This window comes from Maylandia zebra, linkage group LG7 (genome assembly GCF_041146795.1).
Source record: "Maylandia zebra isolate NMK-2024a linkage group LG7, Mzebra_GT3a, whole genome shotgun sequence".
NCBI classification, from domain to species: Eukaryota; Metazoa; Chordata; class Actinopteri; order Cichliformes; family Cichlidae; genus Maylandia; species Maylandia zebra.
This window is the reverse complement of record NC_135173.1, coordinates 11,657,089-11,669,292: the sequence shown is the minus strand read 5'-3', so window position 1 is coordinate 11,669,292 and position 12,204 is coordinate 11,657,089. Positions and strand designations below refer to the sequence as shown.

Here is a 12,204-nt window from a genome sequence, read left to right as displayed (position 1 = left end):
AAGTATTTAGTCAGCCACCGATTGTGCAAGTTCCCCCACCTAAAATGATGACAGAGGTCAGTAATTTGCACCAGAGGTACACTTCAACTGTGAGAGACAGAATGTGAAAAAAAAAATCCATGAATCCACATGGTAGGATTTGTAAAGAATTTATTCGTAAATCAGGGTGGAAAATAAGTATTTGGTCAATAACAAAAATACAACTCAATACTTTGTAACATAACCTTTGTTGGCAATAACAGAGGTCAAACGTTTACTATAGGTCTTTACCAGGTTTGCGCACACAGTAGCTGGTATTTTGGCCCATTCCTCCATGCAGATCTTCTCGAGAGCAGTGATGTTTTGGGGCTGTCGCCGAGCAACACGGACTTTCAACTCCCGCCACAGATTTTCTATGGGGTTGAGGTCTGGAGACTGGCTAGGCCACTCCAGGACTTTCAAATGCTTCTTACGGAGCCACTCCTTTGTTGCCCGGGCGGTGTGTTTTGGATCATTGTCATGTTGGAAGACCCAGCCTCGTTTCATCTTCAAAGTTCTCACTGATGGAAGGAGGTTTTAGCTCAAAATCTCACGATACATGGCCCCATTCATTCTGTCCTTAACACGGATCAGTCGTCCTGTCCCCTTGGTAGAAAAACAGCCCCATAGCATGATGTTTCCACCCCCATGCTTCACAGTAGGTATGGTGTTCTTGGGATGCAACTCAGTATTCTTCTTCCTCCAAACACGACGAGTTGAGTTGATACCAAAAAGTTCTACTTTGGTTTCATCTGACCACATGACATTCTCCCAATCCTCTGCTGTATCATCCATGTGCTCTCTGGCAAACTTCAGACGGGCCTGGACATGCACTGGCTTCAGCAGCGGAACACGTCTGGCACTGCGGGATTTGATTCCCTGCCGTTGTAGTGTATTACTGATGGTTACCTTTGTTACTTTGGTCCCAGCTCTCTGCAGGTCATTCACCAGGTCCCCCGGTGCGGAGTTTGGAGTCTGACTGTTTGAGGCTGTGGACAGGTGTCTTTTATACAGATGATGAATTCAAACAGGTGCCATTCATACAGGTAACGAGTGGGGGACAGAAAAGCGTCTTACAGAAGACGTTACAGGTCTGTGAGAGCCAGAGATTTTCCTTGTTTGAGGTGACCAAATACTTATTTTCCACCCTAATTTACGAATAAATTCTTTACAAATCCTACCATGTGGATTCATGGATTTTTTTTTCACATTCTGTCTCTCACAGTTGAAGTGTACCTCTGGTGCAAATTACTGACCTCTGTCATCATTTTAAGTGGGGGAACTTGCACAATCGGTGGCTGACTAAATACTTTTTTGCCCCACTGTATGCATATTTAGATTGTAAAAATACATTCAGAAATGTATCATAATTTCACAAATATTTGTCTGTTATGTGAGAGAATGATCTGTTAAATTCAAATGTAATACTATGGAAAAATTGAAAATTAATGAGAACAATAATAATTAAAGGAGTATTTGAATTATAATTTTGCTGAAAATTTCATGTCATCTAGGATGGATGTTGGGACACATAATAACATGACGCTAAACATCGGCCAATGAATGTGAACTAACAACCACAAGGTCGCGGGTATGGCTGCACTGTAGGAAAAAATCCTAATATAAAAGTATTTTACTGGAAAAGGCAGAATCCCATGTAAAATTAGCGCAACAAACTCTATTTTCATTACTGAAAATAACTGTATTTTCATGAGAAAGTTATTTTCTGTTATTTTACGGTAGTATTTTGGCGCCCCAGCTGCCGGAATATTACTGTTTTTTTAAGATGTTTTTTTTTAACAGTGTGGTCCTCACATTTAAATTGTAATGTCGATGATGAGCCTCTGACAAAACTTGTAGTGCAGTCAGGCAGCATTTTAATCTGTCCATTATTTTGGTTTAACTCAAATACCTGCAAAACTAATGACATTCCTACCATCTGTACTTCCATCTGCTGTTTGCCTTGCGTGCTGTTTAGCAATGCAAACTGATATGGTAAACATGGTGATCATTACCTGCTAAACACAATGGTTTTGTGAACATGTTTGAATGCTGACAATAGTATTCAGCTTAAAGCAGCAGGCCTGTGGGCTGTTCAATGTCTTCAGAGGGACAAACCGCCCTTGTCACAGAAGAAGGAGGAAACTGTATTAACAGTCATAAGATTTGTCAGAATGAGGATGCAGAAATTTGTTGGCGGCCTACTAACAAGCTGAACATTTGTTATGGTGTGAACAGGGAAAATGACGTCTTGGTTAATGAGTTCAAAGAGGCCACTGACTCAAGCCGTGTCATGCTGGTGACAGTGTGGGCATTCCTGAGGGAAAGAGCAGTACATCAAGGGAAGGACATTAAATGTATAGAGCAATTCAAGGAATTTCTCTGTAATAGAAAACAATGAAGGGCATTTTTATTGCATTTTTAGTCCTGAGGGGACGCTTTGGATATCTTTAGGACTTATCAAGGACATGGCCAGCCAGGGGACCAAAGTTGCAGCTTTTATTTGTCTGGTTGCTTCTATCTGTTTATTGCCTCAGTTAAAGGTTAAATAGCATGATTTTAAAATAAAACAGTTTCCATCCAGGTATTTGTTAGAAGCAAAGCTAGACAGTTTGCAGGAAAGGTATAAGTGTAGTCTGCAAACTGCAGTAAGTCTAACAAGTTCCACTTGGCATTTCAAGACCTTTATCAGCAGCATACACTAGCGTGACTTCAGGGCTGGATTCAACACAAAATGAGGACAAAACCAACTGAGGCAGATCTTGGTGAGTAACAAACTTCTATATATTCATGTGTGATTTTGAATGGGATGGACACGCAACTACCCAGCATGCACCAGCAGCCTAAAAAGAAAATGATTTGGCCAGGGAAGTGTCATCTGGTGAAAAGAGAGCTGCGAAACAAAGCATCTATTCTTGTCCTGATGGAACACACGCTGATTTTGCTGCAGTGTAAATCCCTATTGTGATTGGCTGATGATCAAACAGTGTTGAGTTTATTCAAAGGTTACAGGAAATCAGTGTAACTTATTAATGACACAGAGCTTTGCTGTCATCACAGCCTGTCGCAGTAAGCCAGCAAAAACAGCCGATTCTTCTGTGTCTATACAGTGAGCTGATTAGTATGCCATCTTGGACGCATTCTGCTACCCCAAGGCTGCGAGATCAGAAAAAGCTTTTTGCTTCAATTTTATTCCAAAGTGTGTGTTCTTGGTTGTGTGCCATTGTTTTTCTGATTTGTATTGGTGGCCACAAGCAAAAGGCCCATTCCTGTTAAAATCTTCAGAGTGCACTACCCAGCCCTGCTCGGTCACATGATGCACTGTTTTTGTGTTGCACATTGTTAAAAATCAAAGCCAGAGCCCGTTAGTCAGTGAGGTTGGGTTGTGATCAAGCTGACAGTCTCACCTAAAGGCTTCGATGAGTCTCTCCACTTTCTGTGCTTCTCCCTGAACACGGACATGGGCCTGGAACTTTCTCAGGGCTTCGTCAAGCTCCATGCCTGAGAAATCCATCTCGTCCACAACACAGCTATAAAGAGACAGAGAGGGAGGGGGGGAAAGACAAGAAAAAAAGGCAAAATGAAGCTGGGTTTAGTTTCAGTACTTCACTGTAGTGAGAAGGTAACAGAGTGAGTGTGCGAGTGGATCTGAGACAAACTATCTGTACCCAAGTGCTGACGGCAAATCTCGTCATTACAGTCATAGTTCCATTACAGAACCACTGACCTGAATGTTGCACATAGAGACAACATGCTTGCACGTGCACACACATATACCCACGTGCTGTGCAAATATCAGTGGAGAAGAAAGAGTCCGAAAATAGTGGGAAAAGAGGGATGAGATGGCAAAAAATGAAAAGAAAAGAGGGAATGGGAAAGAGAGAGGTAACATGAAAGGCTGAGGACAGACTGCGGTAATGGGAGTAGTACGTACAAGATTGCGCATGTACATTTAGGTGCATGGGTGTATTTGTGTCCATACAAGTGTGTCTCTTTGAAAGAAAGTGAGGGTGTGTGCTTAAGTGTGTGTTCAGTGCAGTGACCTATTTCTACAGTCTGTACAACAACATCAGCAGAAAACCTCGCTACGCTGGTTCTCAGTCTGCAGCCTACACTGGGAGGATGCAAAAAGGGGTGAGTGTCAAAGCATTAAGAAAAAGCATGTTTTCATGGATGTCTTCCATTTCCGCAAACTGGTGCCACATGTCAAGTGAGTTTTGCGCGTACGCTCATTTATAAGGTAATTGCTTTCGAAAACCAGCTCAGTTTGAGATAGCTTTTAAAATAACTGAAGTTTGAAAGTCCAAATTTAACAGATGTTTTACTTTATTTACCTCAGTTTCTTAGCCATATAAAGCAACAGTACCATCGGACTTTGTACTATGATGTATGATTGAAACTCTACTAAAGGACCTAAATGAGAATATTAGTGAGATTAGGTTTTCCTGAAAAAGAAAAAGTCTTTAAAGAGGTCCATATGGATGCAAAGTATGTATAGAAATGACTTTTCCTGTGAGAATACTGGCAAGGAGAAGAGAGATAAGCACACATGTGCAGGAGCTTTGATCATCATTAAATTGTTATCATTTGCAGACATTTCTCAAATAAGGTATCACAGTGATTTTCTGCAATATCAACAAGCAGCCAGTTTGTCCTTGAAACCTTTGTAGAGGCAGAAAAAAAAGAAACCACAAAGAACTCAGTGCCTAAAAAAGCCTCTATACAGCCTGATTCTTTCAGGTCTCCTCAAAATAGGGGCACCCTCACAAATAGTGGGGTCAGCTCCTCAGCTACATGTGAATGAGTTTGTTTTTTTCCAAGGTCAGGAAGGAATTCTAATCTTAAAGCCCGATTCAATGAGAAGTGAAACGACTGAAAATGTGAGCATTTACAGTTTTGCAGCAACGAAGCAATCTAAATCTGGTGAAGAGAACCGTGTAATAAGGTTTAAATTTTCAAAATGAATACTGTGTTAAGATTATTAACTCAAATTGAGAAAATTAAATAGGCAAATAGCAAAAAAAACTTTTTCACTTTATAATGAGTAAATGCTAAATAGACTGGTACTAAACACTCAAAGCTCTACGAGCCTCAATCACCCAGACATACAAGCACTTTTTTCTATACCTAAGCACCTCGTCTAACATTCATGGACATGTTCATACTCCCATGGATCCTTCAGGAGCAGCTTGGGGTTCGGTATCTTGCCCAAGGGTACTTCAATAGGCAGACAGCAGTAGCTGAGCTACTGACCCTACAGTTGGTAGATGACCCACTGTACCTCTTAACTTACATCCGCTCCTAAACAATGTAGCTGTAAATGTTAATAAGATCTATTGCTGTCAGTCCAGATGCTGGACTGCAGCGCAGTTTCTGTTTCACTGATCTAAGGTGCTTGACATAAGATAAGAAAAAAGTGTCAAAGTGAGTGAGAGAATATTTTATGATCGGAAACTCAAAAAGTGAGGTGCACTTAAACCAGTTTTATAAATGTCATTGGTTCATTACTATGGGGATTACCTTTTTCAAATCTGACAAAATAACCCCCAAAATGTCATCATGTTCATACAAGTTTGTGCACTGACGCTATAAATTTGTAAGAAGCCTATATTTCTAACTGGAAGTACAACGTTTGAATGATCAGAATATAAGAAAAGGGGTGCCTTATTATCACCATAAAGTCAGTTATATCTTTTCCTAATCAAATAAACCTAAATGATGACTGATGACAGAGAAATGACATGAACTCACTCAAGGACATCTCTGTTGAACTGCAGTTTGCTGTTCCCCAGAAACTCCCCAATCATCTGCCGACTTAGGCCCTTCCTCTGCAGCAGAAAGTGAGCCACTCCGATGGCCGTGTCTGGGACGAAACCACGCGTAATCAGGAAGTGGATGCCTCTCTCTGGATTCCTGTCCGCACATAACAAATAGAGAAAAGCACATAGCGTTAGAGGGAATGGTGCGTGTAAGAAGTTTTGTGCATTCAAGCAGAGAGGTGTGTTGAGCTGAGCGCGAAACAAAATCTCTTACACTATATTTAAGAGAAAGGGTGCCTAATATGTGTGTGTGTGTGTGTGTGTGTGTCAGAGGAGGCACTAGGAAAAAGAGGGAAAAGAGAGGCGCATCCGTGCGCAAAAGCTGTTAGCTGTGGACTTTAGAAAGAGACCAAGTGTTACTGATGCATATGGGTTAATTTACATTAATTTGTATTAGCTAATAATAAGTGCAGTCCAACCGTGGACACTATTTATAGGAACTCTGTGGCTCTCGCATTGTTCATGACCTCCTTGACTGCCTCTAATGTTCCACCGCATTTATTCTCTTTGCATCTGTCTCTCTCTCTCATTCCCATCCCTGCCTTCCTCTTGATGTCTTTTTTTTGCCATGGACATCAGATCATCAGAAGATAACACTGAACAGGCAGCTCCTCCCAACAATCACAAACGCTAATGAGCAGCTGCCTAAAGCGGTTTTGCATGGCTGTTGGAGATGTGTTGGAGACACAAACAGCAGTAAGAGTACTTTGAACCCTGAGCCAGAGGGTGCAGAAATATTTATTATATATTTTCTGAGAGAGTGCTCGGTGTGTGTGTGTGTGTGTGTGTGTGTGTGTGTGTGTGTGTGTGTGTGTGTGTGTGTGTGTGTGTGTGTGTGTGTGTGTGTGTGTGTGGTGGTCTACTCACACATTGAAGAGGTTGAGTCCTATACGATAGAGGCGTTTGCGGTGTGTGTCAGTAGACAGGGTGGGTGAGCGGCAAGAGGCTGGATCCTGGCAGCGGTCCCTCGGCAGAGAGACGACCAGAGCCTGCAGGGCCTCGGGGCTCGGCCCCCCGGAGATCTGCTGGGGATGAGTGTAGTGGTACTGCTGGTACTGGGTATAAATCTGGGCAGGCTGTTGGTTAGTCTGGGCTGAGGTGGAGATGGAAGTGGAAGTAGAGGTAGAAGTGGAGGAGGATCCCAGTCTGTCTGTGCTGTTCTCCCCTTCCATTCCTCCTCCCCCTGCAGTTGGCACTGCTGAACCCCTCCTGGATCCTAGATCAACCATTTCCAGCTCTTCACTAGGCGGAGGTGCAGGAAACTCTGGCTCCTCCACTGACTGGTTGTCTCCTCCCCCAGCCATTCCACTCACAGAAGTCTTCCTGCTACCTGGTTGTCCCCCACCTGCATTGCCCAAAGAGGTGGTGGTGGTTGTGGTGGTGGCAGAGGAGATGGTATAGGAGCTATTGCTGTCAATATGAACTGTAACATCCCTGAACGCCATGAGCAGCGAGCTGGCACTACGTGGCAGACAAGCACTCTCAGCAGCTGCACGAAGCGCCCCGGGGTCCATTAGCAGTCCCTTGCCCTCTCCACCCTCAGACAAGCTCCAGCCACGAAGGGCCTCATCAATTGACTGCGCCAAGGAGTGCAGCTGAAAGTATGATCACAAAAAAATATAAAAATTCACATCACAACTCGTGATTTAATCAGGTTAAGGGCCATGATTCATGTATGTAAAAGCTTATGATAGTCACAGGGTTGCTCATTAGTGGCTTTTAGTAAGACTAGTGGAACTAAATGAACAATGACAGCAGCTGGACTACTGAGTGGGCCACTGGCATTAAGATGAAACTCATTTCTATCAAGTCACTAGAGCCAGTCAGTTTAGTTTAGCTAAGTAAGATAAAGTGTAGATGCAAGGACACTGAGGGTCAGCTCTGTTCTTGGATAAGTAGTGCAAGATTTAAAGAGAATTTAAAGATAAGTTCAGTCAGGGTAAGAGAATATTGTCACGGAGATCAGTAGATTTATGATGGGACAGCCTGATACTGACAGCGTGCCTCACGAATATGGTAAAATCTTATTTAACATGACTACACGCTCGTAGGGCTCCTTGGCTTTAATGAAGTCATAATGCCATGCAGACATTTGCTGATTTGCATTAAAACACAAAGTAAGTCAGAGAATAATAAGAATGTCATCAGTTTTGCAGATGTTTCATCATAAACCTCAGTATCAGACACATTCACATCTTGACCTGAGGACATCAAAGAATGATCAAAGTTATAAAAGATCCCGAGGAGATTATGAATGTCTACACCAAATTTTCTGCCAATACATTTACTAGAAAATGACACAAAAGTCAAGACGTTGTTAAAAATGTATCTTCTGAATGATGAGGACATGGTGTATCTATCGAATTTAATAGTAATATGCTCTGTACCTGTCAAAATATTTGACTAGAGGGTTAAAGAAGTCACTGGGATTCACAGTCATGGAAAGGTCAATGTCTAAAATGTACCAAAAATTGTTATAATTCATTCAGTGGTTTTCCAGATATTTCTATCTGGAGTTTATAAAAAGTTTATAAAACATTTATAAAATCATACAGTTTTGCATTCCTACAACACAAGATTAAAACAAAAAACAAAAACCTCACTTGTTCAGAGAAGCAGTCTTCCAGTTGTGTGAGTGAGGGTCCTGGGGTTTGAGGTGCGGGTGGTGCTGGGCCTGGTCCAGGTCCTGGGCCTGAGCCTGGGGCAGGAGTTGGGGGAGGTGCCGGGGCTGACGCAGGAGACGATGGGGGCAGAGACGTGGAGCGGCAAGGGGGTGGAGGGGGGGTTTTAGAGCGTAAAGGTATCTGTCCTCCTCCAGGATGCAGAGTGTAGCTGTGTCTCTGAGCTGCGTTCCGGTTTCTGCCCGAAGGGCTGGGATGCCGTAGAGAGATCCGACGAGGAAGCTTACTTTCTGACAATGAGTTGCGGATCTTCTGGAAGTTTTTGCTGAGCTGGTACTGACGGAAGGCTGTCTGGATACGACGGGCTGCCCGCCTTGCTATGAGATGGCCTCCATACTTCTGCTCCAACTCTTCTATCTGGGAAAAGGGAGAGAGCGAGTATATTAAATTTGTTGACAGGACTCTGAGACTTTAAGACATTTCAGGAATAGTACTGCAAAGCACACAAAATCTAATGAAAGATACTTATTCATCCAGCAGTAAGCAAACATGTTACAATTTTGCGCCAATGCCTGCAAAAGATCAAAAGAGCTGACTTGAATCATGAAATTCCCACTCACACCCTTCTTAAGCCTTGATTATACTTTCCACTAGTCCATGAGTCTGCTAGCGCCCACTTGGGTCTTACTTATCAGTCCACTCTTTTTAAAACTGGTGGGTGTTTGTGTTATTAGAACCAAAGTAAACATCATCTATCATCATTCAGCTGCTAATACTGGCTGAAGGGGCATGAAAAAGAGGATGGATGGGCTGTGACAAAGGTGCTGTTGAGAAAATGAATAGAAAAGTAAACACCCGCACAAGCTTATTTCTGTTCCATTTGTTGGCAGAGCAGCTCAGCTTAAAATCTCACTGTCCTCCACAATTTTTTGCTCTCTTACATTTTCGGCGAGAGGGAATCGAAGGAGAAGTGGGAGGCAGGGGGAGAAGAGACAAAAAGGGAGGGAAAAAGGAGGACAGCCACTCATTTGTGTGTGTTTCTGTGTGTGCGTGGATTTGATCATACCAAAAGTACACACAGACACGCTCATATAAGTGAATCCATACAACAGCGCTAGCAGTAACAGCGGACCCTTCAGCAGTTTCCTATGAGGAATAAAGACATCTCCAGCCGCCAGAAGCAGTTATTAGCTGTTACCATGACAACTTAGCATCGTTCATGCTCCTGTCTCTGTGGCAGTGGTATCCTGGGTGCTCTTTTTTCATGTGAACATAGACAGAAATAGATCTGAATGGGAATCTGTTTTTATTTTTTTGTCACCCAACTCTGTGTCAAGTGAGCAACCTTCACATGCACACCTTCTCGTGCAAAGACAGGTAGAACAACCAGCTCTGCCTCAGCACCCAAAATATGCTCATGAGCCCACATACACCTGCTAAAAGACATACCTGTTTGTTTTTATTCTCCAGGGTGCTCTCGTACTCACTGGGTCCCTCCCTTTTGGTACCCTCTGTTTCCTGTCTGTCCCCAGAGGAGGTGCCATCCTCCAGGCTCAGCATCTGTCCACTGACACAGAAATAAGAGCGGAAAGATATCAGTCCTTCTGACGGAGTAAAACTCTGATGTCAGTGGCTGGTCATCAAGTATGTGAAATGTGAAGAGACTTATAAGGGGAGCAGCACGCAGACAGTGATGTGTAGCTGTGGCGGCCCAGGGTGAGGTTGACTGGCTTTATGTGCCCAGTCCTATTTGGTCAGATTTGTGGCTCGAGTGCAAGTTGCAAGTGTGCAACTCTGAATATGTAACAGTGTAAAACTATGTAAAAATTATAATCTCCACCTCTTATTTGCTGTTTCAAACATAAAACTCAGCTTTTTCTTATTGTGTTCTGCAGAAAAGAAACAGCACATCAGCTGTTTGTCAATGTGATGAAAAAAAAATGTTTTTAAAAATCATAATTTCTTGGACCCAAAAATGACTCATTAAATGAACAATCCACAAGCAATATTCATTTCTATCACAATAATACAACATAGAGAAAATGCACAAGTCCTCACACTATGACAAACAGTGAAAGCATTTTATTTTTCCATTAATAGCCAAAATAACCTAAATTACTATTCAGTTAATATTGATTCATTTCCCTTTAGTGTGCTGATCCAGTTGTTCCCAACCCTTTTTGCTTGTGAGCCGGTAATGTGAATCAATATCTTCTTGTGATCCATCATCGCAGGATGCATGTCTATAAACTGTGAGCAGTCAAAGACTGATTCTTTATTCTCTGACTCTCTCTTAAGGAGGTAAGAATCAGCTGTAATAGAAGTGAACGTTTTCCTATATTCCTCAGTGGTGACTAGCTCACACTTGACCAGTAACTGGTTTTATCAATAGATTGTTCCTCCTATTCAATCGGTAAATTAAAATGTTATATATAAAGCATAAATGATCACCTCTTTGCGGTTAGCTCGCACTGTAGTGTTATATAAATGGAAGATTGTTTAGTTTAGTTTAGACATGCAGCCACTCTCATATTTGCCCTCCTTATAAGTCTTCTTGATGACCATCTGACAAAATATTCAGCAATTCTCCGCTCATGCATATTTACCAAACATCTGTCGATCTCTCCAGGCCTCCTTCTATTACTATGTGAGAAGTTTGAATGTTTCTTTTTATTTGTTGATGTTCATTACATGTTGTGTACTGAGATCTGAGGGACATATTTTGTCAAGTTTGCTCAGATTTGTTCCAGAGTATTGCATGAACAGACTGACACCACCACTTCACTTCCCTTTTCGCTTCAGAACTGTCTTAATTATTTGTGGCATAGCTTCAAAAAGGTGCTGGAAACATTCCTCTGAGATTTTGGTCCATATTGACATGACAGCATCACACGCCCGTTTCAGATTCGTTGGCTGCACATCCTCTATCAGATTGAGATCTGAGGACTCTGGAGACCATTGTCATGTTGAGTTTTGTGACATGGTACATTATCCTGCTGGAATGGTAAATGGCCTGCATTTGTATAGCGCTTTTCTAGTCCCTAAGGACCCCAAAGCGCTTCACACTACATTCAGTTATTCACCCATTCACACACACATTCACACACTGGCGATGGCAAGCTACATTGTAGCCACAGCTGCCCTGGGGCGCACTGACAGAGGCGAGGCTGCAGGACACTGGTGCCACCGAGCCCTCTGACCACCACCAGTAGGCAAACATGAGGTTAGTATCTTGCCCAAGGATATTTGGCATGCAGCCAGGAGGCAGCCTGGGATCGAACCACCGACCTTCTGATTAGTGGCTGACCTGCTCCATCCTATCCATCCTGAAGATAGATACGGTTTGGTCATAAAGGGATGGACATGGACAGCAACAATACTCAATACTGTGACATTTAAACAATGCTCAAGTGGCACTAAGAGGCTCAGTGTACCAAGAAATTATTGATTATACCATCAACAACAACCTGAACTGTTAATAAAAGGCAGGGTGGATCCAAACTTTCCTGCTGTTTATGCCAAATTTAGAGCCTACAGCCAAATATTGCAGCAGAAAATGAAACTCATCAGACCAAACAAATTTTTTTTTGTGCCAGTGTGAACAATTGTCTCCATTTTCTGTTCCAAGCTGACAGGAGAGGAGTCTGGTGTGGTCTTCTGCTGCTATAAGCCTGTCCAGAGATGCTCTTCTGCATTCTCTGAGTTACTGATGCCTCTTGTAATAATCGTCTGACCTCTGATTACAA

General features: G+C 42.6%; 1 protein-coding gene across 2 annotated transcripts in view; it reads right to left on the bottom strand.

The window, feature by feature from the left end:
- Positions 1 to 12,204, bottom strand: part of iqsec3b (IQ motif and Sec7 domain ArfGEF 3b) — a 35,710-nt gene that overhangs the window by 14,943 nt on the left and 8,563 nt on the right. For both annotated transcript variants that reach the window (XM_004553250.5, XM_004553251.4), the window contains exons 3-7: positions 9,908 to 10,025; positions 8,441 to 8,875; positions 6,705 to 7,432; positions 5,770 to 5,931; positions 3,426 to 3,548 (exon numbers count right to left, since the gene is read on the bottom strand). In XM_004553250.5, the coding sequence (XP_004553307.2) occupies positions 3,426 to 3,548; positions 5,770 to 5,931; positions 6,705 to 7,432; positions 8,441 to 8,875; positions 9,908 to 10,025 (1,566 nt within the window). The remainder of the gene's footprint in view (positions 1 to 3,425; positions 3,549 to 5,769; positions 5,932 to 6,704; positions 7,433 to 8,440; positions 8,876 to 9,907; positions 10,026 to 12,204) is intronic.